A 25,464-nucleotide genomic window follows, 5' to 3' on the forward strand; every position below is an offset into this window, starting at 1 on the left:
CACTTCCCAAGCTCTCTCATCCACAACATACTGCATACTTGCCCCTCTTTCCAAAACTCTTGCATTCACCTCCCTAACAACCCCATCCATAAACAAATTAAACAACCATGGAGACATCACACACTCCTGCCACAAACCTACATTCACTGAGAACCAATCACTTTCCTCTCTTCCTACACGTACACATGCCTTACATCCTCGATAAAAACTTTTCACTGCTTCTAACAACTTGCCTCCCACACCATATATTCTTAATACCTTCCACAGAGCATCTCTATCAACTCTTATCATATGCCTTCTCCAGATCCATAAATGCTACATACAAATCCATTTGCTTTCCTAAGTATTTCTCACATACATTCTTCAAAGCAAAAACCTGATCCACACATCCTCTACCACTTCTGAAACCACACCGCTCTTCCCCAATCTGATGCTCTGTACATGCCTTCACCCTCTCAATCAATACCCTCCTATATAATTTACCAGGAATACTCAACAAACTTATACCTCTGTAATTTGAGCACTCACTCTTATCCCCTTTGTCTTTGTACAATGGCACTATGCAAGCATTCCGCCAATCCTCAAGCACATCACCATGAATCATACATACATTAAATAACCTTACCAACCAGTCAACAATACAGTCACCCCCTTTTTTAATAAATTCCACTGCAACATCATCCAAACCCGCTGCCTTGACGGCTTTCATCTTCCGCAAAGCTTTTACTACTTCTTCTCTGTTTACCAAATCATTTTCCCTAACCCTCTCACTTTGCACACCATCTCAACCAAAACACTCTATTTCTGCCACTCTATCATCAAACAAATTCAACAAACCTTCAAAATACTCACTCCATCTCCTTCTCACATCACCACTACTTGTTATCACCTCCCCATTAGCCCCCTTCACTAAAGTTCCCATTTGCTCCCTTGTCTTACGCACTTTATTTACCTCCTTCCAGAACATCTTTTTATTCTTCCTAAAATTTAATGCTACTCCCTCACCCCAACTCTCATTTGCCCTCGTTTTCACCTCTTGCACCTTTCTATTGACTTCCTGCATTTTTCTTTTATACATCTTCCACTCATTTGCATTATTTCCCGGCAAAAATCGTCCAAATGCCTCTCTCTTCTCTTTCACTAATAATCTTATTGCTTCATCCCACCACTCACTACCCTTTCTAATCTGCCCACCTCCCACGCTTCTCATGCCACAAGCATCTTTTGCGCAAGCCATCACTGCTTCCCTAGATACATCCCATTCCTCCCCCACTCCCCTTACGTCCTTTGTTGTCACCTTTTTCCATTCTGTATTCATTCTCTCCTGGTACTTCCTCACACAAGTCTCCTTCCCAAGCTCACTTACTCTCACCACTCTCTTCAACCCAACATTCACTCTTCTTTTCTGAAAACCTCTACAAATCTTCACCTTTGCCTCCACAAGATAATGATCAGACATCCCTCCAGTTGCACCTCTCAGCGCATTAACATCCAAAAGTCACTCTTCGTGCGCCTATCAATTAACAAGTAATCCAATAACGCTCTCTGGCCATCTCTCCTAGTTACATACATATACTTATGTATATCTCTCTTTTTAAACCAGGTATTTCCAATCACCAGTCCTTTTTCATCATATAAATCTACAAGCTCTTCACCATTTCCATTTACAAAACTGAACACCCCATGTATACCAATTATTCCCTCAACTGCCACATTACTCACCTTTGCATTCAAATCACCCATCACTATAACCCTGGTTTCGTGCATCAAAACCACTAACACACTCGTTCAGCTGCTCCCAAAACACTTGCCTCTCATGATATTTCTTCTCATGTCCAGGTGCATATGCACCAATAATCACCCATCTCTCCCCATCAACTTTCAGTTTTACCCATATCAATCTAGAGTTTACTTTTTTACACTATCACATACTCTCACCACTCCTGTTTGAGGAGTAGTGCTACTCTTTCCCTTGCTCTTGTCCTCTCACTAACCCCTGACTTTACTCCCAAGACATTCCCAAATCACTCTTCCCCTTTACTCTTGAGCTTCGTTTCACTCAGAGCCAAAACATCCAGGTTCCTTGCCTCAAACATACTACCATGAATCATACATACATTAATTATCCTTACCAACCAGTCAACAACACAGTCACCCCACTTTTTTAATAAATTCCACTGTAATACCATCCAAACCCACTCCCTTGCCGGCTTTCATCTTCCACAAAGCTTTCGCTACCCCTTCTATGTTCACCAAATCATTCTCCCTAACCCTGTCACTTCGCACACCACCTTGTCCAAAACACCCTATATCTGCCACTCTATCATCTAACACATTCAACAAACCTTCAAAATACTCACTCCATCTCCTTCTCACATCACCACTACTTGTTATCACCTCCCCATTAGCCCCCTTCACTGATGTTCCCATTTGTTCTCTAGTCTTATGCACTTTATTTACCTCCTTCCAAAACATCTTTTCATTCTCCCTAAAATTTAATGATACTCTCTCACCCCAGCTCTCATTTGCCCTCTTTTTCACCTCTTGCACCTTTCTCTTGACCTCTTGCCTCTTTCTTTCATACATCTCCCAGTCATTTGCACAATTTCCCTGCAAAATCGTCCAAATGCCTCTCTCTTCTCTTTCACTAATAATCTTACTTCTTCATCCCACCACTCACTACCCTTTCTAATCGGCCCACCTCCCACGCTTCTCATGCCACAAGCATCTTTTGTGCAAGCCCTCACTGCTTCCCTAAATATATATCATTCTTCCCCAACTCCCCTTACGTCCTTTGCTCTCACCTTTTTCTATTCTCCACTCAGTCTCTCCTGGTACTTCCTCACACAAGTCTCCTTCCCAAGCTCACTTACTCTCACCACTTTCTTCACCCCAACATTCTCTCTTCTCTTCTGAAAACCTCTACAAATCTTCACCTTTGCCTCCACAAGATAATGATCAGACATCCCTCCAGTTGCACCTCTCAGCACATTAACATCCAAAAGTCTCTCTTTTGCACGCCTATCAATTAACCTGTAATCCAATAACGCTCTTTGGCCATCTCTCCTACTTATATACGTATACTTATGTATATCTCTCTTTTAAACCAGGTATTCCCAATCACCAGTCCTTTTTCAGCTCACAAATCTACAAGCTCTTCACATTTCCATTTACAACACTGAACACCAATTATTCCCTCAATTTTTTATTTTATTTTACTATACTCTGTCGCTGTCTCCCACGTTAGTGAGGTAGCGAAGGAAACAGACGAAAGAATGGCCCTACCCACCCACACACACATGTATATACATACATGTCCATACACGCACATATACATACCTATACATCTCAACTTATACATACATATATACACACAGACATATACATATATACACATGTACATAATTCATACTGTCTGCCCTTATTCATTCCTGTCGCCACCCTGCCACACATGAAATGACAACCCCCTCCCCCTACACGTGCGCAAGGTAGCGGTAGGAAAAGACAACAAAGGCCACATTTGTTCACACTCAAATTTTTATTCTCCCTAAAATTTAGTGATACTTTCTCAAGAGAAAGGTGCAAATCACTTATATATCCAAAGAAAAAAGAGAAAATATAATGTATCAAGCCAGCTTCCATCCTACCTAGCAGCAAAGGGGTGATAATAGTGTTAAAGAGTTAATAAAATCATAGAATTCATCATATCCCTTTGGATCTGAATGAAACACTAGCAAAGCCTAAAATCTCTGTCAGCATACGATCTGAAAAATTTAAAATAGGACTTTAATAAGTACTAAAGTTCGTGCTCTACCTTAGAATACAAGGCATGGGATGTGTTTAAGTGATTCCAGAGGCTATGTGTACTTGATCCTCCCTATGGAATTGAGAGTGAAGTTACTGATGACATATTTATAGACTAAGACATTCAGTGTATCCAAGTGCAAAAAGTCTTCCATACTAAATTACATAATCCTTAACCTCTGTCTCTGATATAAGCGAAAAAAAAATCACTTCTGAAATAAAGGAAAGCTAAAAAGTGAGAAGATAAATAAAGAAAAATACGGGAGAAGTATGAAAGGAAGGTAAGTGAAAACTTAGATGGAAGCGCAGAGAATGTAGGAATGAAGTCAAATGCGAATGAGATGTTTAAAATGTTTAGAGACATACTAGTAAAGGTTGGACACAAGGTAGAGATAAAAGAATAAAAAGAGCAATGCATGGTGGACAGAAGAGATTAGAAATGCTGTGAAAGAGAAGAAAAAGGCATATGGTAGATTGCTCAATAGGAATGGACCAGTGGAAGTTTAGCAAAGGAGGAGGGAAGAATACATAACATATGAGCAGAATGTTAAGAAGCTGATAGAGGAAAGCAAAGAAAGAGTATATGAAGATTTTGGAAGAAAGTTAAAAGTTTTGAGATAATAAGAAACTATACTGGAAGGAGGTGGAAAAGGAAAGAGGAAGTGAAAATGTTGATGTGAGAAGTAAGGAAGGGGAACTGCTAAATCAAAAAGAGGAAGCGAAAGGAAGAGGGAAAGAGTATTTTGAAGAACTGATGAATGTGTAAGAAGGGGAGGGAGCAGTTGTTACATGCATAGGTATGGAGAAGGGAAGGAAGAGGATACAAGTGCAGAGGCCTATAGCAAAGAGGGAGGTAAGAAAGGCAATAATAAGGCTGAAGGTAGGAAAGGCACCTGGAATAAATGGGATTACAGCCAAAATGCTGAAGTATGGAGAAGAAAATGATAGAGTGGATGCATCTTCCACATACTTTAGCATGGAAAGAGAAGGTTGTGCCTAAGGATTGGGTGAAAGCTATTACTGTTCCTTTATTCAAAGGAAAAGCTGCAAAGGATGTATGTACCAATTATAGGGGAATAGGTCTGTGAAATATACCAGGAAAAGTGTATGCAAAAATAGTAATTGACAAGAGTGATGGAAGTGACTTAATAATTACAGAATATGTGAAGAGCAAGGGAGGTTAGGGAAAGGGTAGGGGATGTGTGGATTAGATTTTTGTAGTAAAGATGACCGTGGAAAAGTAACTCACGAAAGGTTAAAAGTTGTATGCAGCTTTTATGGATCTGGAGAAAGTGTATGACAGAGTCAAATGGAATGCTTTGTGGGATGTGTTAAGGGTGAAAGCTGTTGGATGGTGTAAAAGCCTTTTATATAGGAGCAAATTCAAGTGTAAGAGTGGATGGAGAGCTGAGTGAAAGTTTTGGGACAGATGTAGGAGTGAGGCAAGGTTGTGTGATGTCACTGTGGCCTTTTAATATAAATATATATATATATATATATATATATATATATATATATATATATATATATATATATATATATATATATGATAGAGTTGATAGAGATGCTCTGTGGAAGGTATTAAGAATATATGGTGTGGGAGGCAAGTTGTTAGAAGCAGTGAAAAGTTTTTATCGAGGATGTAAGGCATGTGTACGTGTAGGAAGAGAGGAAAGTGATTGGTTCTCAGTGAATGTAGGTTTGCGGCAGGGGTGTGTGATGTCTCCATGGTTGTTTAATTTGTTTATGGATGGGGTTGTTAGGGAGGTGAATGCAAGAATTTTGGAAAGAGGCGCAAGTATGCATTCTGTTGTGGATGAAAGAGCTTGGGAAGTGAGTCAGTTGTTGTTCGCTGATGATACAGCGCTGGTGGCTGATTCATGTGAGAAACTGCAGAAGCTGGTGACTGAGTTTGGTAAAGTGTGTGAAAGAAGAAAGTTAAGAGTAAATGTGAATAAGAGCAAGGTTATTAGGTACAGTAGGGTTGAGGGTCAAGTCAATTGGGAGGTGAGTTTGAATGGAGAAAAGCTGGAGGAAGTGAAGTGTTTTAGATATCTGGGAGTGGATCTGGCAGCGGATAGAACCATGGAAGCGGAAGTGGATCATAGGGTGGGGGAGGGGGCGAAAATTCTGGGAGCCTTGAAGAATGTGTGGAAGTCGAGAACATTATCTCAGAAAGCAAAAATGGGTATGTTTGAAGGAATAGTGGTTCCAACAATGTTGTATGGTTGCGAAGCGTGGACTATGGATAGAGTTGTGCGCAGGAGGATGGATGTGCTGGAAATGAGATGTTTGAGGACAATGTGTGGTGTGAGGTGGTTTGATCGAGTAAGTAACGTAAGGGTAAGAGAGATGTGTGGAAATAAAAAGAGCGTGGTTGAGAGAGCAGAAGAGGGTGTTTTGAAATGGTTTGGTCACATGGAGAGAATGAGTGAGGAAAGATTAACCAAGAGGATATATGTGTCGGAGGTGGAAGGAACGAGAAGCGGGAGACCAAATTGGAGGTGGAAAGATGGAGTGAAAAAGATTTTGTGTGATCGGGACCTGAACATGCAGGAGGGTGAAAGGAGGGCAAGGAATAGAGTGAATTGGAGCGATGTGGTATACCGGGGTTGACGTGCTGTCAGTGGATTGAATCAAGGCATGTGAAGCGTCTGGGGTAAACCATGGAAAGCTGTGTAGGTATGTATATTTGCGTGTGTGGACGTATGTATATACATGTGTATGGGGGTGGGTTGGGCCATTTCTTTCGTCTGTTTCCTTGCGCTACCTCGCAGACGCGGGAGACAGCGACAAAGCAAAAAAAAAAAAAAAAAATATATATATATATATATATATATATATATATATATATATATATATATATATATATATATACTGGAGGAAGTAAAGTGTTTTAGATATCTGGGAGTGGATCTGGCAGCGGATGGAACCATGGAAGCGGAAGTGAATCATAGGGTGGGGGAGGGGGCGAAAATCCTGGGAGCCTTGAAGAATGTGTGGAAGTCGAGAACATTATCTCGAAAGCAAAAATGGGTATGTTTGAAGGAATAGTGCTTCCAACAATGTTGTATGGTTGCGAGGCGTGGGCTATGGATAGAATTGTGCGCAGGAGGGTGGATGTGCTGGAAATGAGATGTTTGAGGACAATGTGTGGTGTGAGGTGGTTTGATCGAGTAAGTATTGTAAGGGTAAGAGAGATGTGTGGAAATAAAAAGAGCGTGGTTGAGAGAGCAGAAGAGGGTGTTTTGAAATGGTTTGGGCACATGGAGAGAATGAGTGAGGAAAGATTGACCAAGAGGATATATGTATTCCCTGCGTGTCGTAGAAGGCGACTAAAAGGGGAGGGAGCGGGGGGCTGGATATCCTCCCCTCTCATTTTTTTTAATTTTCCAAAAGATGGAACAGAGTGGGGCCAGGTGAGGATATTCCACAAAGGCCCAGTCCTCTGTTCTTAACGCTACCTCGCTAACGCGGGAAATGGCGAATAGTTTAAAAGAAGAAAAAAGATATATTTATTTATTAATTTATTTTGCTGTCTCCTGCGTTAGCGAGGTAGCGCAAGGAAACAGATGAAAGAATGGCCCAACCTGCCCACATACACATGTATATACATACACGTCCACACACGCAAATATACATACCTATACATCTCAATGTGCACATATATATACACACACAGGCATATACATATATACACATGTACATAATTCATAGTCTGCCTTTATTTGTTCCCATCGCCACCTCGCCACACATGGAATAACAACCCCCTCCCCCCCTCATGTGTGCAAGGTAGCGCTAGGAAAGACACCAAAGGCCCCATTCGTTCACACTCAGTCTCTAGCTGTCATGTAATAATGCACCGAAACCACAGCTCCCTTTCCACATACAGGCCCCACACACTTTCCATGGTTTACCCCAGACGCTTCACATGCCCTGGTTCAATCCACTGACAGCACGTCGACCCCGGTATACCACATCGTTCCAATTCACTCTACCTTGCACGCCTTTCACCCTCCTGCATGTTCAGGCCCCAATCACTCAAAGTCTTTTTCACTCCATCTTTCCACCTCCAATTTGGTCTCCCACTTCTCCTCATTCCCTCCACCTCTGACACATATATGCTCTTGGTCAATCTTTCCCCACTCATTCTCTCCATGTGACCAAACCATTTCAAAACACCCCCTTCTGCTCTCTCAACCACACTCTTTTTATTTCCACACATCTCTCTCACCCTTACATTACTTACTCGATCAAACCACCTCACACCACATATTGTCCTCAAACATCTCATTTCCAGCACATCCACCCTCCTGAGCACAATTCTATCCATAGTCGTAGAAGGTGACTAAAAGGGGAGGGAGCGGGGGGCTGGAAATCCTCCCCTCTCACTTTTTTTTTAATTTTCCAAAAGAGGGAACAGAGAAGGGGCCCAGGTGAGGATATTCCCTCAAGGGCCCAGTCCTCTGTTCTCAACGCTACCTCGCTAATGCGGGAAATGGCGAATAGTATGAAAGAAAGATATATATATATATATATATATATATATATATATATATATATATATATATATATATATATATATATATTTTTTTTTTTTTTTCATAAGATTCGCCATTTCCCGCATTTGTGAGGTAGCGTTAAGAACAGAGGACTGGGCCTTAGAGGGAAAATCCTCACCTGGCCCCCTTCTCTGTTCCTTCTTTTGGAAAATTAAAAAAAAAAACGAGAGGGGAGGATTTCCAGCCACCCGCTCCCTCCCCTTTTAGTCGCCTTCTACGACACGCAGGGAATACGTGGGAAGTATTCTTTCTCCCCTATCCCCAGGGATATATATATATATATATATATATATATATATATATATATATATATATATATATATATATATATATATATATATATATAAAGATATATATATATGTATATATGTGTGGTGTGAGGTGGTTTGATCGAGTAAGTAACGTAAGGGTAAGAGAGATGTGTGGAAATAAAAAGAGCGTGGTTGAGAGAGCAGAAGAGGGTGTTTTGAAATGGTTTGGGCACATGGAGAGAATGAGTGAGGAAAGATTGACCAAGAGGATATATGTATCGGAGGTGGAGGGAACGAGGAGAAGAGGGAGACCAAATTGGAGGTGGAAAGATGGAGTGAAAAAGATTTTGTGTGATCGGGGCCTGAACATGCAGGAGGGTGAAAGGAGGGCAAGGAATAGAGTGAATTGGAGTGATGTGGTATACCGGGGTTGACGTGCTGTCAGTGGATTGAATCAAGGCATGTGAAGCGTCTGGGGTAAACCATGGAAAGCTGTGTAGGTATGTATATTTGCGTGTGTGGACGTATGTATATACATGTGTATGGGGGTGGGTTGGGCCATTTCTTTTGTCTGTTTCCTTGCGCTACCTCGCAAACGCGGGAGACAACAAAAAAAAAGGCCCAGGCCTCTGTTCTTAACGCTACCTCGCTAATGCGGGAAATGGCGAATAGTTTGAAAGAAAGAAAATATATATATATATATATATATATATATATATATATATATATATATATATATATATATATATATATATATATATATAATATATATATATATATATATACATATTATCCCTGGGGATAGGGGAGAACGAATACTTCCCACGTATTCCCTGCGTGTCGTAGAAGGCGACTAAATTGGGAGGGAGCGGGGGGCTGGAAATCCTCCCCTCTCGTTTTTTTTTAATTTTCCAAAAGAAGGAACAGAGAAGGGGGCCAGGTGAGGATATTCCCTCAAAGGCCCAGTCCTCTGTTCTTAACGCTATCTCGCTAACACGAGAAATGGCGAATAGTTTGAAAGAAAGAAAGAAAGATATATACATATATGGATGAAGTGACAAGAGAGATGAAGGCAAAACTAGGGTATAGGGGTGCAGAGATGGAGTGAGGGAGTGAGATACGGTGGCTATTGGCAAGCCTGTTTGCAGATGATACTATGCTGTTTGTGGAGAGTGAAGAGGAGCTGCAGAAGGTTGTGTCTTATGATGTGTATAAGTGGAGGAAGATGAAGGTAAATACAAGTAAAAAAGAAGTCATGGTGTTTGAAAAGAAATGGAGTGAAAGTATAGATTCTGAAAAACCATATAGAGTGAAAGAAAGTGTACCAAACTGTGTTGTGGCTATAGGGGAAAAAGACTGGAAGAAGTGGGGGAATTTAAGTATATGGAGGTTGTTTTGGGTAAGTGTGGTGATATGGAAGGAGAGATAAGGGAGAGAGCAGTACTGGGTCTCTGAACTGAATAACGATGAGTAGAGTTATAAGTACAATGGCACTATGCAAGCATTCCGCCAATCCTCAGGCACCTCACCATGAATCATACATACATTAAATAACCTTACCAACCAGTCAACAATACAGCCACCCCCTTTTTTAATAAATTCCACTGCAATACCATCCAAACCCGCTGCCTTGCCGGCTTTCAACTTCCGCAAAGCTTTTACTACCTCTTCTCTGTTTACCAAATCATTCTCCCTAACCTTCTCACTTTGCACCCCACCTCAACCAAAACACCCTATATCTGCCACTCTATCATCAAACACATTCAACAGACCTTCAAAATACTCACTCCATCTCCTTCTCACATCATCACTACTTGTTTTCACCTCCCCATTAGCCCCCTTCACTGAAGTTCCCATTTGCTCCCTTGTCTTACGCACTTTATTTACCTCCTTCCAAAACATCTTTTTATTCTCCCTAAAATTTAATGATACTCTCTCACCCCAACTCTCATTTGCCCTCTTTTTCACCTCTTGCACCTTTCTCTTGACCTCCTGTCTCTTTCTTTTATACATCTCCCACTCAATTGCATTTTTTCCCTGCAAAAATCGTCCAAATGCCTCTCTCTTCTCTTTCTTCATCCCACAACTCACTACCCTTTCTAATCTGTCCACCTCCCACCCTTCTCATGCCACAAGCATCTTTTGCGCAAGCCATCACTGCTTCCCTAAATACATCCCATTCCTCCCCCACTTCCCTTACCTCCTTTGTTCTCACCTTTTTCCATTCTGTACTCAGTCTCTCGTGGTACTTCCTCACACAAGTCTCCTTCCCAAGCTCACTTACTCTCACCACTCTCTTCACCCCAACATTCTCTCTTCTTTTCTGAAAACCTCTACAAATCTTCACCTTCGCCTCCACAAGATAATGATCAGACATCCCTCCAGTTTCACCTCTCAGCACATTAACATCCAAAAGTCTCGCTTTCGCACTCCTATCAATTAACACGTAATCCACTAACGCTCTCTGGCCATCTCTCCTACTTACATACGTGTACTTATGTATATCCCTCTTTTTAAACCAGGTATTCCCAATCACCAGTCCTTTTTCAGCACATAAATCTACAAGCTCTTCACCATTTCCATTTACAACACTGAACACCCCACGTATACCAATTATTCCCTCCACTGCCACATTACTCACCTTTGCATTCAAATCAACCATCATTATAACCCGGTCTCGTGTATCAAAACCACTAACACACTCATTCAGCTGCTCCCAAAACACTTGCCAAGGGGATAAGAGTGAGTGCTCAAATTACAGAGGTATAAGTTTGTTGAGTATTCCTGGGAAATTATGTGGGAGGGTATTGATTGAGAGGGTGAAGGCATGTACAGAGCATCAGATTGAGGAAGAGCAGTGTGGTTTCAGAAGTGGTAGAGGATGTGTGGATCAGGAGTTTGCTTTGAAGAATGTGTGAGAAATACTTAGAAAAGCAAATGGATTTGTATGTAGCATTTTTGGATCTGGAGAAGGCATATGATAGAGTTGATAGAGATGCTCTGTGGAAGGTATTAAGAATATATGGTGTGGGAGGCAAGTTGTTAGAAGCAGTGAAAAGTTTTTATCGAGGATGTAAGGCATGTGTACGTGTAGGAAGAGAGAAAGTGACTGGTTCTCAGTGAATGTAGGTTTGCGGCAGGGGTGTGTGATGTCTCCATTGTTGTTTAATTTGTTTATGGATGGGGTTGTTAGGGAGGTGAATGCAAGAATTTTGGAAAGAGGAGCAAGTATGCATTCTGTTGTGGATGAAAGAGCTTGGGAAGTGAGTCAGTTGTTGTTCGCTGATGATACAGCGCTGGTGGCTGATTCATGTGAGAAACTGCAGAAGCTGGTGACTGAGTTTGGTAAGGTGTGTGAAAGAAGAAAGTTGAGAGTATATGTAAATAAGAGCAAGGTTATTAGATACAGTAGGGCTGAGGGTCAAGTCAATTGGGAGGTAAGTTTGAATGGAGAAAAACTGGAGGAAGTGAAGTGTTTTAGATATCTGAGAGTGGATCTGGCAGCGGATGGAACCATGGAAGCGGAAGTGAATCATAGGGTGGGGGAGGGGGCGAAAATTCTGGGAGCCTTGAAAGGTGTGTGGAAGTCGAGAACATTATCTCGGAGAGCAAAGGTGGGTATGTTTGAAGGAATTGTGGCTCCAACAGTGTTGTACGGTTGCGAGGCGTGGGCTATGGATAGAGTTGTGCACAGGAGGGTGGATGTGCTGGAAATGAGATGTTTGAGGACAATATGTGGTGTGAGGTGGTTTGATCGAATAAGTATTGTAAGGGTAAGAGAGATGTGTGGTAATAAAAAAGAGTGTGGTTGAGAGAGCAGAAGAGGATGTTTTGAAATGGTTTGGTCATATGGAGAGAATGAGTGAGGAAAGACTGACCAAGAGGATATATGTGTCAGAGGTGGAAGGAACAAGGAGAAGTGGGAGACCAAATTGGAGGTGGAAAGATGGAGTGAAAAAGATTTTGAGAGATTGGGGCCTGAACATGCAGGAGGGTGAAAGGCGTGCAAGGAATAGAGTGAATTGGAACGATGTGGTATACCGGGGTCGACATGCTGTCAATGGATTGAACCAGGGCATGTGAAGCGTCTGGGGTAAACCATGGAAAGTTCTGTGGGGCCTGGATGTGGAAAGGGAGCTGTGGTTTCGGTGCATTATTACATGACAGCTAGAGACTGAGTGTGAACGAATGGGGCCTTTGTTGTCTTTTCCTAGCACTACCTCACACACATGAAGGGAGAGGAGGTTGTTATTCCATGTGTGGCGAGGTGGCGATGGGAATGAATAAAGGTAGACAATATGAATTATGTACAAGTGTATATATGCATATGTCTGTGTGTGTATATATATGTATATATTGAGATGTATAGATATGTATATTTGCGTGTGTGGACGTGTATGTATATACATGTGTATGTGGGTGGGTTGGGCCATTCTTTCGTCTGTTTCCTTGCACTACCTCGCTGACACGGGAGACAACGACAAAGCAAAATAGATATAAATATAGAGTTGTAAGTATGGAAGTGTAGACAGGATTAAGGGACAGCATAATCCTCCCAACCCCGACTTAAGCAGCCATAACATGGACATGGAATGAGGCACAGAGGTCATGAATCCAGGCTGTGGAATGAGCTATTTGAGAAGAGCATGTGGTGTGACTAGATGGAATGAAGAAAGAAATGAAAGGGTGTACAAGAGATGTGGTATGGCAAGGAATGCAAAGGGAATGAATTGTGGAGTGGGAGAATGGGTAAAACATAATACTTTGAGGTGGTTTTTTGGGCATGTGGATAGAATGCAAGACAGGTAGTTTACAAGGAGAGTGTATGATAGTACAGTTAAAGGGGTTGGTGAGAATGGAAGACCATCTGTAACATGGGCAAATAAGGTGGAGGAATACTGGAGGGAGAGAAACAGAGGAAGAATGCTTGGAATGGTGTGTGTGAAGGAGGTATGTAAGGACAGGGATAAGTGGAGACTTTTTTGCCATGGCCACCCCTTGATGGGAGTTCCCAAAGGGAACTGGCATCAGAGATATAGATGGAAAGACAGAGAGAAAGAAAGCTAAAAAGGTGTTGCAATCTTCCTCTCTCCCTGTACTAGAGTATAAGTTTAAATACAGGTTCACACTAACTATATAAATTTGTTTCAGCAATAAGGTATTGTACAGTTGCAGTGCACTTCTTATTATCAACAAGCATAGAAAAAAAATTCTGTTTTCTTTAATGTCAATGCTACTTGAAAATTCAGCACTGGTTCCATCCATTTGACAATCATAACACATTCACACATATTCTAACACAAAATCTTTCTTCCACACATAATTTTCTCAGTTAACTTTTCCAGCAACCTGAAATTTCTGTTGAATTTCATTCTAATATATTGTAGTATTCTGTAAGTTCATAAAACCCAATTCATTTACAACAAAGTTTAGTCATTTTAGTTCATTTCAGTCTGATAATACTCAAACAGAACATTTAATATTTGGGCCTATTTGGCAGAAAATTTATAATCTAAGAATTTAACTCTGAAACTGGCTGATTCCAGCAGTTCATCTCCAAAGATTCAAAGATCATATTGGGTATAATTCATTCAATCCACTGCTCTATTTCTTTATTCTTTTCCAGTTTACACTTTCCACTCCTTAGGAAGCTCATCCATTTCAGCATGTAATTTTTTCAAGCAAACTGACATGCAAAGGTGTAAGTAAGTGAAACCCACTTTGATGAGCTGGATTCTCAGTGTTTTCTGTAATATAAGTGGGTAGGAAAGATGGTAAGGGGGCATTTATTGGAATATGAAATAATGGATAGGCATGCAAAGGATAGACTCGGATGTGAATGTGCTGAGAGGGGCGGCAGTTCATTACCTGACGGAGGCAAGGGTAAAGTCTGTAGAAGATTTAGGGAAAAAGAAAATGATATGGGTGTGAAGAAAGTTGTGAAAATGAGTGAGCTCGGAAAAGAGCATTGTGCGATGAGATACCTGGATAGATTGTCTGTAGAATGACAAAAAGTGTGAGTAAATGAAGCTAGGGGAGTTGGTGAAGAATGGGAGAGATATAAGAAGGCACTACTTACATATGCCAGAGAAGCATGTGGCACGTCGAGGTCTGAAGTAGACAGGTGAGAACAGGTAGTGAGTGATGAGATGAGGAAGCTGAGTTGTTTATGAAGGAAAAAAGAGAGGTGCATGGGTGTTAGTTACAGGGACAGAGTGCAAATGACTGGGGGATGAGCAATAGAAAGCAACAGGTCAAGAAGAAGATGCAGGGGGTGTAAAAGAGGGAAAATGAGAGTTGAGTTGATCTAATTTCAGTGAACTTTAAAACAAAGAAGAAAATGTTTTGGAACGATATTAAGAGTGAGGAAAACAAGAGAATACATAGGAACATCAGTCAAGGGTCCAAATGAGGAAGTGGTAACCGGCAGAAACGAGGTGAAGAGATGAACTGCATATTTTGAAGGGTTGTTAAATGTGTTCAATGATATGGTGACAGATATGGGATGTTTTGGGTAAGGATGTATGCACACTGAGAGTCATGAAAAGTGATTTGGTAAAAAGAGAAGAGGTGGTGAAAGTCTTGCAAAGCAGCTGGAGTAGGACTACACTTGAATTTCTTAAAATATGAGTGATTATACTATTGACTGATTAGTGAGATTTCCAGTGGTGTCTAAGGATTGGCAGAATGCCTATACAGTGCCACTGTATAAAGTCATGGGGGACAACGGTGAATATTCAAGTTACAGGGGTATAAGCTTGTTATGTACATCTAGTGAGTTGTAAGGGAGAGTGGTGACGAAGAGGGTGGTTGCATGCACAGACCTTCAGATTAGGGGGAACAATGAGGTTTCAGGAGTGGTAGAAGATATGTGGATCAGGTGTTTGCTTTAAAGAATGTATGAGAGAAATACTTAGAGAAACAGGAGCAGGAGGGTTTTTTGAACAATGTATGAAATGCTAAGAGAAACATGAACAAGAGGACTTGTATGTGATGTTTACAGATTTGGAGAAAGCATTTGATAGGGGTGATAGTGATGGTCTGTGGAAGCTGTTACAAATATACAGTGTAGGAGATAAGCTGCTAGAAGCAGTGAGGAATTTTTATCATGAGTTTAAAGCACGTGTGCAAGTAGGAAGAGAGGAGGGTGAGTGGTTCCAAGTGAAGGTTATCATGGCTGTTTAATTTATGGATAGAGTGGTGAGGGGGTAAATGCATGTATCTTGGAGACAGGAACAGATATGCAGTCTGTTGGGGTTGGGAGGACTTGGGTGGTGAGTCAGCTGCTGTTTACTGATGGAAAGGTGCTGGTGGCAGGTTTGAGTGAGCAGCTGCAGAAGCTGTTATTGGAAATAAAATGTATGAAGACAATATGTGGTGTGAAGAGGACTACTGAATAATAAATAATAAGGCAAGAGAGGATTGGTACTAAGATCAGGTATGACAATAATGAGTACTGAAAAAACTGGACATGTGGAAAGGATGAATAAGAGGGTATACAGGTCAAAAGTGGAGGGAACAAGAAAAAGAGGGAAAACCTAGGAGGAGGAGGTGGGAGGATGGAGTGAAAGATGCTATAAAGATTTGGGGCATGAATACACAGGGTGTGTGGTATCCATAGGAGGGAATGAATTGAAGCAATACAGAATACAGGGGATGACATGCTGTTAATGGGCTAAACTAAGGGATATGAAGCAGTCAGTGGAAACCACAAAGTGATCTATAAGGCCTGGTTGTGGATGGGGGCTCTAGTTTCAGTGCATTATACATGAGAGCTAAAGAGTTGATATGAGTGAATGAGGCTATTTCTGCTCCTGGTGCTACCTAGCTAACGTGGGAGATGGCAAAGATTATTTTGGACAATGTTATATAATCTATAATTCAGAGTTTAATGGTCTACTCAAATTGTTAGGATAAGATTCCTTCTGCTATACCTAACCTTTAATGCAGAAATCAGAATATATGGCAATACACTGTGACAGACAGAGGAATCTCAGAAAACTTACGTGCAGCATAATGGCATCTGGTATCATAAATCATGATCAAACCCCTCGTCTGATCCTTAATGGTGCCTTCCAGACCAGACACCACTGCAGAGATATCAACCGGTATTTTCGTAAGGATGTACAGAACAGGCAATCTTTTTGATGGACTAAGACAGGTGTGGCCAAAGTGGATAACAGCTTCAGCACCAACATGCTCTGCTGCTACTTCATCAACACAACAGCTGCAATAGCAAAAATGAAAACATCACAAAGAGATCTTCACACATTTTTTTTGGTTTTTCGCAAAGTAAATCTCAGCACTGCTGAGTTCAACCGAGTACCTGGATACATCAACTATTATGGCGCAGAGTGCACCATCTGCACAATCACCTTAACTGAACATCTTTCTACTTGCCCATTCTTTAATTAATAAGACTGATGCTTCTTGAGAATGCACCAAAAAACAATGAGAAGCAGCATGCAATGTAAGACCAAAAGATAATGATGTATACCTAAACCATGTATATAATGACCTAACATAAACACTCACAATAATTGCAAATTAAACCAAAGATGTAGGTTTTGAAGTCAAAGAAAAAAATTCTAAGGTAGGCAGAGCCATATAAGAATCAGAACACTTGCTCAATGGCTGATTCAAACAATGTCACCCCTTTATAACAAAGAAAACATTTAAAAGAATTCAGCCCTTCTTTGACCACCATAATACTAGTTAGACCAGTAGATACTCATTTACAGACATTAAAAAACAAATAACATCCACCAAGATACACACCAAGGTGTGGTGGTACCAAGCTGCCAACCACCCCCATTTGTTTGAACCTTCACATCTGAGCCTACAGCCTGCTACTATCAGGATTTAAGATATATGGTTTTAAGAATATGGAAAGGGGAAGGAAGGCATGGGAAAATAAATAGGTATTCATAGGGCTCTGCCTATATTAGAGATATGTTTTTATACTTCAAATCCTACATTTCTTCACTAAGGACACAGCCTTATGAGCACCTGAAATAATATCCATTTGATGGAGGAGGGACCTTTACAAAGTGGCAACTTATATTTTGCTATGGATTGTTCTCTGATGAATTCAGCATATATAGCTTCACACAGGAATTCAACCAGAAATAAGCAATCATTTACAAGTGATATCAAAAGTCCAAACTCTAAAGTCTCTATGATGGTTTTCTTTCATGAAGTCATTTATGTTCCACTACAAGATCTAGAACCCCAACTGTGGAAGAAATATCAACTCCTGGATTCAACACAAATGTTTCTTGCTAATAAAGGCTGAATGAAGCCTGGATGACAAAAGCAATGTTTTCTCATGTAAATCCAGTGAAGCTTAAGAGAAGTATCATTCAAAGAAAAATGAAAGTATTCAAGAATGAAAAATTGTTTTTCTCCTAGACAACCTGTGAGCCTTTAAGATAACCTCTAGGATCTATAGTTATAGACCTCTAACCCCCCGCCTCCTAGTAAGCTAAAAGCCTCTCATCCTTTGCTTACCTCCTATTTAGCTCAGCCCAAATCTACCCAGGTCTATTCTTTATCTATCTTTGTTTTACAGCTGTGGAGTGTTGAACAAAGCGTTTTGGGGTCCCCCAGCTGAGTGTCTCGGTGCACAGCAGCAGGAAGGAGGAGCAAGAGGAGTGAGCAGTACATAGCATGGAAAAAGGGAGGTAAGAGGGAGCACCGAATGAGTGGAGTACTGAACTTGGCATGCATTTTTAAACCACTTGTGGAAATTGCTCATGTAATACATTGACAAATGTATTTCAAAATTAGGATATCTAAGTGACAGAAAAAGTGAGTAGCTGACATCAAGAGAGTGCACAAGCTGAGCTAATAATTACTAAGACCATACTCTTCCCTAACACACTTTTCTTTGCACTAGAATTCCCTCTTGCACCACTAGTACATAAGCCAGTAATAGATGTACCAATAAATGATAAATGTTGTAGTTTGAATATCCAAATAAAGCTTATGCTTCACTAACACTCATTTCTTTACAATGAACTTTGCTCACACACAACTTCTACCACAAAAAGTAGATGGTACCAGGTCATCAGGAGATGGCAATGTACACAAGTTCATGCTGACTAAATGATGTATTGGTTATGTCTGAGTGTTGCATGGGTGGTATGAGGAGGCCTAATGGGACATGTGATATGATTCATGAATGCTACAATTGAAGCACAATTTAATACAGTAGTACAAAAATCTTCTTGGATGATGCTGCAGTTGACGTACTGACAACTGATGTATGTCGCAGTTTAAGGGTAAAGCTGTTGCATTTTCTCTTCATCATTCTCCAATGACAATTCAGTGGTCATCACAACTATCTTACCATTAATTTACTCCTCAAAATGAGGTAATCATCTCTAATTTTCACTTATATATACTGTATAGATTTTGTAAAGTAATTCAAATATAGCAGTCCCCTGGTCATTCTTTGTTAAGTGTGCCATTCTCCTACTCTGTGTTACATCTACAGGTACTTTTACTTGTTTTTCATAGGTGTAGCTATAAAACTTTTTGGGTGTGCAGCTAGAGGGAGTGAAGGGTGGGGAGAGAGCATTTGCTTTGCTATCCTTCTCTTCCCCTGCTTTTAAGGAGAATGCTCTCTCTCTCTCTCGGTGGGCTTCTCTTCTCTTTTTCGCTTAGACCTTGGGTCTCTGTGATCTGCGTATCTATATAACTCAAGTTTTACCTTAAAAAGAACCTAACCTCTAGGTCTTCTTAGACAAATCTAAAACATGCAAAAATTCCATACAGTCAGTGCAGTGAACTCAACCAATATCCGTGAAGTCCAAAGGCCATGGTCACAATAAAAAACACACAGTTAGCAATAATTAACAATCAATCAAATATAGCAAACATTCAAGCAGGCATATGTTGGGGTTGGCTATCAGTTTGGCACCACTTTACAAATGCACCATGATCTTACAGATGTTAGTGGGTTCCTGATTGGTTGCTGGGTCTCTAAGGAAAAGCATCAGCCAGTTCAACATGTATCATAGTGATCAAATCACTCTCAGAATGGTACTTTAACATTTGTTTGTGCTACTTCTTGGTATAATATGTGGTTGTGTATCACTCTCAGAACAGTACTTTAACATTTGTTCATGTTACTTCTTGGTATACTATTATGGCTGTGTTGCAAAATGCCTTAATGCTTGCTTAGGTAATGCATCAACTTTTCCTCACCTATTTTTTTAGAATTTCATTGACTGTATCCACACAATGATAAATCTAATGTGCTTTCACTTTACACCACTGCATCATCACTTGGACGCTTCTTGGATAATACCATATGAGGAAAAAAAAAATCACTGAGATGGGCACAAATCACTACCACCTTGAGGTCAGAGTGGACAACCAAACTTGAAGGACTGGTGTGTACTAAGGCTGCACACTGAAAACTGATCGATAACCTTCAGACAGTCATGCTTCATTTTGATTGGAATATTTAATGCGTGAACATATAAATTTTGGATGTTTTCAGGGACTTCTACAGTGATAGAGTGGTGGATGGTTACGACAAAGTAAATGAATAATTAGTAAAAAACTGCATTTCAGTAATGCAAATACAAGTGCACATATGTAAATACATTCATAAGTATGGGAATTTCAAAACATGTCAATAAATTTACTGAGACCATGTTGCCCCCACTTTCCTGGACTACTGTCACTATAAGCAATTGTTATTCAGCCATGCAACTCTTGAGCCACTTCTGTTACAGGGTGCTTATCCAGTTCTAATATATACAACATGGAAATCATATGCAAAATTATCATACAATTTAAAGGTGACAATGAGAAGGGTTCTTCATGTTTAAGTTATCAACTGCTTAATAGCAGTAAGCATATCCTACACAAAACTGTAAATACTGTTTGTCTTGAATCATAAAAAAACATTTATCTATAAGCATCTACAAGAGCATTAACTTAGTGAAGGGTTGAAATATTTCAACCCTAAAGTAAGGTGTATCCATGATGGTATAAATTTTTGACTACCATAATACACTTAAGGCCTGCTGATGCTTATCTACAGAAGCCCAAAATCTATACAGTAACCCCCTCCAGTCTGCAACTTTATGGCAAAGTATAGATGGCATGATACTACAAATACACAAAAATAATGGCTTTGTCCAGTTCCTCATGGTATGCAATTGCAATCCCATCTATAATCATATACTGTTCCTGTACCTAAAGTAAGACATCTTATGGATAAATTTTAAGGTATTTGTAAAACACTAAAACGTAATGGTTATTCACAACTTTGAGCATGAAAAGATAGCTCTAAAAGCCTAAAACTTTTCACATAAAACTATGTACTTGTAACTCCTATAAAATGCATCTAAAAACTTAAAACTATCTTCTTTTTTTCTTTTTTTCATACGATTCGCCATTTCCCGCATTTGCGAGGTAGCGTTAAGAACAGAGGACTGGGCCTTAGAGGGAAAATCCTCACCTGGCCCCCTTCTCTGTTCCTTCTTTTGGAAAATTAAAAAAAAAAAAAAAACGAGAGGGGAGGATTTCCAGCCACCCGCTCCCTCCCCTTTTAGTCGCCTTCTACGACACGCAGGGAATACGTGGGAAGTATTCTTTCTCCCCTATCCCCAGGGATAAATGTTATATATTCTTGCTTATTTTAAAAAATTTCATCAGTCTATTTACTTTGATGTTATAGTGTAAAATTTCTCCCATAATCTTATTCGTTCCATTTTATTTATATATTTCATAACTGTCTCTATGACTTGCAAATTCTTACATTCCATCTGTAAATGTTCCATGGTAATATTGCTGTTGAAGGTGTCACATAATGGGGCAAGTATCCACTCCATTAAGTGACCCCTTCCCTCAATACTAGTTACTGCACAAATGTCCTATGCTCATCTACTCTGGTATAACCAGTCATTCAAGTAACTTAAGAATTCATAAACAAAGATAATTTACCAGTCATTCAGACTAAATCTACATAAATTACTAGAGCTAACCTGCCATATGTTGTGTCTCCAAGGATGTATACAACGAAGCCCAACAGTTTTGTAAGAGCACGAGACACTGCAGCTGCATCTCCTAGAAGCTCATCAGGAAACTGGAGTCCAACCTGAACATTTTAGAATCAGAAAAATAATATAAGTGAAATTTTTTCATCACCTTACATCTGTTTACATTTAATTACCAACAGCCTGCAACAAAAGAAAGTCAGTCACGCACTCTCTATGAATCAACATTCATTGAGAAGTCAAAGATATGGAAAAGGTAATACAAGGAAGAACAAACATATAAACAATGAGTTCACGTGTATGTCGCAAACTTACCTTCCTGTACCCTCCTCTCTGTATCCACTGAACACATCTAGTAACCTCATACATCTCCAAATCTAATGTTGGTGCTCTAATAATCCCTTCTTCCAAAGTCCGCTCTACAACCTCTGACCCTGAGTTTGTGAAAGATGCCATAATTGGTCCTCAGAGTTCCCCAGTGCTGTGGTCTCTGAAGGGGCTCATGCTGTATCATAAATAAAGGAAACCATGTGTCAAAATTTCTTGTGTTACATCAAAAGTAAATAAACAAAGGATAAGATTTTCATTCAGGGGTAAGGCAATTTCATCACGTTTCATTCATACTCATTCATAATTACTTGAATGCTTCATAAAACATCATACAAAATATCAAAAAAGAGTGAATGACGAGCTTAAAAGATAACTCGGTTCAATGTGAATTCTGCATGGACCAATCAATCAAATTCATCGATAATCAATAGAAATGCTTGGAGTTAGATTTTTTATGCACACAGATCCTACGATATAAGGTGAAAGTGCTACTGGTATTGACCCTACGATATAAGGTGAAAGTGCTACTGGCAAAGACCCTTCGATATAAGGTCAAAGTGCTACTGGCATAAACCCTACGATATAAGGTCAAAGTGCTACTGGCATAAACCCTACGATATAAGGTCAAAGTGCTACTGGCATAGACCCTACGATATAAGGTCAAAGTGCTACTGGCATAAACCCTACGATATAAGGTCAAAGTGCTACTGGCATAGACCCTACGGTATAAAGTCAAAGTGCTACTGGCGCTCCAGTTCACTCTTATAGGACGTTGATAGCACTTGAATCCATGTCGGCATTAGGTTACACCTTCCATTATATTCATCATAAATATGTTACCTGTTTAAATTTGATTTACTTACAAAGGATTCTGTAAGTGACAGTAATATATGTAGTCCCTAATGTTTGGATCACGCTGTTTTGTTTACATCGGATTACATTCAAAGATGCCGAAATTTGAGTAATATATTGGCTCGTGTATTTCCTGATGCATTTTTCACAAAGTAACTATGATTTATCATACATATTTATCATATATACACTTAGACTTCGTATACATCTTTATGTAAAGTATTCTCCAGAATTGCCTTACCTCAATAAATTTAGATTTGTATTTGAATTCATCTGAAATGAGACGTCATCTTCCCGAATATCTTCCAGCCAGAAAGAAGTCGTAACTCGTATCGCATTATGAAAAAAATAAGGTAGTATCTTGCCTTAATTAAACACAGTTATTCACACCTTCTTAGAGCTAATGATAGATTAAAGGGCTGTCCATAATAAATCATGTATACAGCTATGGTGAAGTTGGTAGATTTACATCTCTCCGATAAATGAAGATCAGGGAAACGTGAAGGTGTGTGCAGCATCATCCTGTTTCTTTATCTTTTAGATTTTGCCCGTACATTTTTACATATTTCAATTGCCTTAAAAATGGGCTAGTGTTTTGACATACGACAACTTTCAGCTAAGAACATGCAGGTACGTGTTGATAACTATGAGAATGAATTAATACCGTTTTTGCTATGTGCAACTGGTTGTCATAATTCATTGGAAAAGTTTCTCTTCTCTGTTTTACTGTGATTGCATTGCAGACATCTGTGCAGCGTTAAGCCATTAGATACCTCAGATAATCATGTTATTAAGTGCTTTATTCGTATGTATCGGCCTGCAAATAGCCTGTAGTGGGTAGTATGTAGCCTTGCCGACAATAGTATGATGTACCTTTTACGTCGTGTAAAGTCAAAATTCCAGCCAACACTCTGGAAGGACATCGGTCAGTTCTTTAGCAGTCGCCGTCATTATTCACAGCCTACCATTCAGTATCCATTGCAATGATAGAAAGGTTTCATCGTGAACTTAAGATCCTCCTCGACATTCGTTCGGCGATATGACATTTTTCAACCGTATAACTGACTTTCGTAAGGATCCCCTTTCCATCTACCTTGTGACTTCTCTCCAGCATCACCTGCTGCTCTTTTTTTTTTTCTTTTTCTTTATTTAGAAAAGATGAGCTTTGCACCAGCTGAGGTTGGCCTTGCTTCACGTCCATGTTACCTACGCATGTTACTCGAGATTTTAAAAATCTACTTTTTCATTTTCGTCTCAGATTTGAGCTCTCTTAGAGAACTCTTCTGCATTCATAATGTTTTCTTTTTCACACTTGTCTTTAAGATTTTCATGGCCTTTCAGTCTCTCCAAGCTCAGTGTTCCTAGCCAGCTTTTTTGCTGTTTGTTGTTTTGCTGGATGGAGTGGGCGGGAAGGAGCCTTCTGCATTGCTATTCTGTTAATAATACAAAGATTATAATCTCTATTAATTTTCTCCAGCGGATAACTTCGCAATGGACTATCAGGTCTCTTGTTATCTGTCCTTTCCATTTACACTTTGCAAGCTGTTTTAGCCCATGTTGATGCAGTTCGACATCCCCTGCAACGTTTTTTTAAGGACCTTTCAAGGTGGTTACACAGACTTTCAAGTACTTCCAGACTGGACACCATGACACGGTCATCTCCATTTATCTCCGGCAACTGCCTGAGGGCTGCTAACTTGACATAACTATGCATTACCCATAACTGTGCACAGGATTGTGCCTCATGTATAGTGATTATGAAGACAACAAGGGGGGCCCATATGTGCTGTGTGAGAAGAATGATCCTCCGCAAGTAAAATGGGTTTCTTTTATCCATGAAGTAGAAACGATTGTAGATATGATTCCCTATCAGCCCTTCACCCGTGCCATCATTCCCGGCACGGGCGAAGGGCTGCTTGCTTATGCTTCTGAGTTTTTTTTTTCTGCATTAAAGCCCATACTAAATTATGTTCATTCAATAATTCATGATGAAGAGTTAAAGTAGCTTTCAATGATGAGTCTCAGGTTCACGAACCCTGGACTTCAATGATTTGGCAGACGAAACTGCAGCAAGGAAATGTTGCAAATATTTAGTTGCATTGCACATATATACACGTTGGATATATATTTATTTGTTTTTTTATTAATAACACGTTAGCGTTAGCGAGGTAGCGCAAGGAAACAGACGAAAGAATGGCCCAACCCACCCACATACACATGTATTTACATACACGTCCACTCACGAACATATACATACCTATACATCTCAAAGCATACATATATATATATTTCTTTTTTGCTTTGTCGCTGTCTCCCGCGTTTGCGAGGTAGCGCAAGGAAACAGACGAAAGAAATGGCCCAACCCACCCCCATACACATGTATATACATACATCCACACACGCAAATATACATACCTACACAGCTTTCCATGGTTTACTCCAGACGCTTCACATGCCCTGATTCAATCCACTGACAGCACGTCAACCCCGGTATACCACATCGATCCAATTCACTCTATTCCTTGCCCTCCTTTCACCCTCCTGCATGTTCAGGCCCCGATCACACAAAATCTTTTTCACTCCATCTTTCCACCTCCAATTTGGTCTCCCACTTCTCCTCGTTCCCTCCACCTCCGACACATATATCCT

The 25,464-nt window shown here is 40.1% G+C and overlaps 2 protein-coding genes across 3 annotated transcripts in view; one reads left to right on the plus strand and one right to left on the minus strand.

The window, feature by feature from the left end:
- Positions 1–23,183, minus strand: part of Dph2 (Diphthamide biosynthesis 2) — a 41,631-nt gene extending 18,448 nt beyond the window's left edge. The window contains exons 1-4 of one of the 2 annotated variants that reach the window (XM_071666732.1): positions 23,057–23,183; positions 21,949–22,138; positions 21,622–21,734; positions 16,624–16,844 (exon numbers count right to left, since the gene is read on the minus strand). In XM_071666732.1, coding sequence (XP_071522833.1) covers positions 16,624–16,844; positions 21,622–21,734; positions 21,949–22,089 — 475 coding nt within the window. In that variant the 5' untranslated portion in view covers positions 22,090–22,138; positions 23,057–23,183. Of the gene's footprint in view, positions 1–16,623; positions 16,845–21,621; positions 21,735–21,948; positions 22,139–22,826; positions 22,908–23,056 lie in introns of those variants that run through there. The other variant, XM_071666731.1, reaches the window with a different exon arrangement.
- LOC139751367 (DNA-directed RNA polymerase II subunit RPB1-like) overlaps positions 23,088–25,464 on the plus strand; it is a 21,605-nt gene continuing 19,228 nt past the window's right edge. The window contains exon 1 of the mRNA XM_071666733.1: positions 23,088–23,168. The gene's annotated coding sequence lies outside the window, so the exon portion shown is untranslated. The remainder of the gene's footprint in view (positions 23,169–25,464) is intronic.

The sequence above is a fragment of the Panulirus ornatus genome, chromosome 11, assembly GCF_036320965.1.
Source record: "Panulirus ornatus isolate Po-2019 chromosome 11, ASM3632096v1, whole genome shotgun sequence".
Lineage (NCBI taxonomy): Eukaryota > Metazoa > Arthropoda > Malacostraca > Decapoda > Palinuridae > Panulirus > Panulirus ornatus.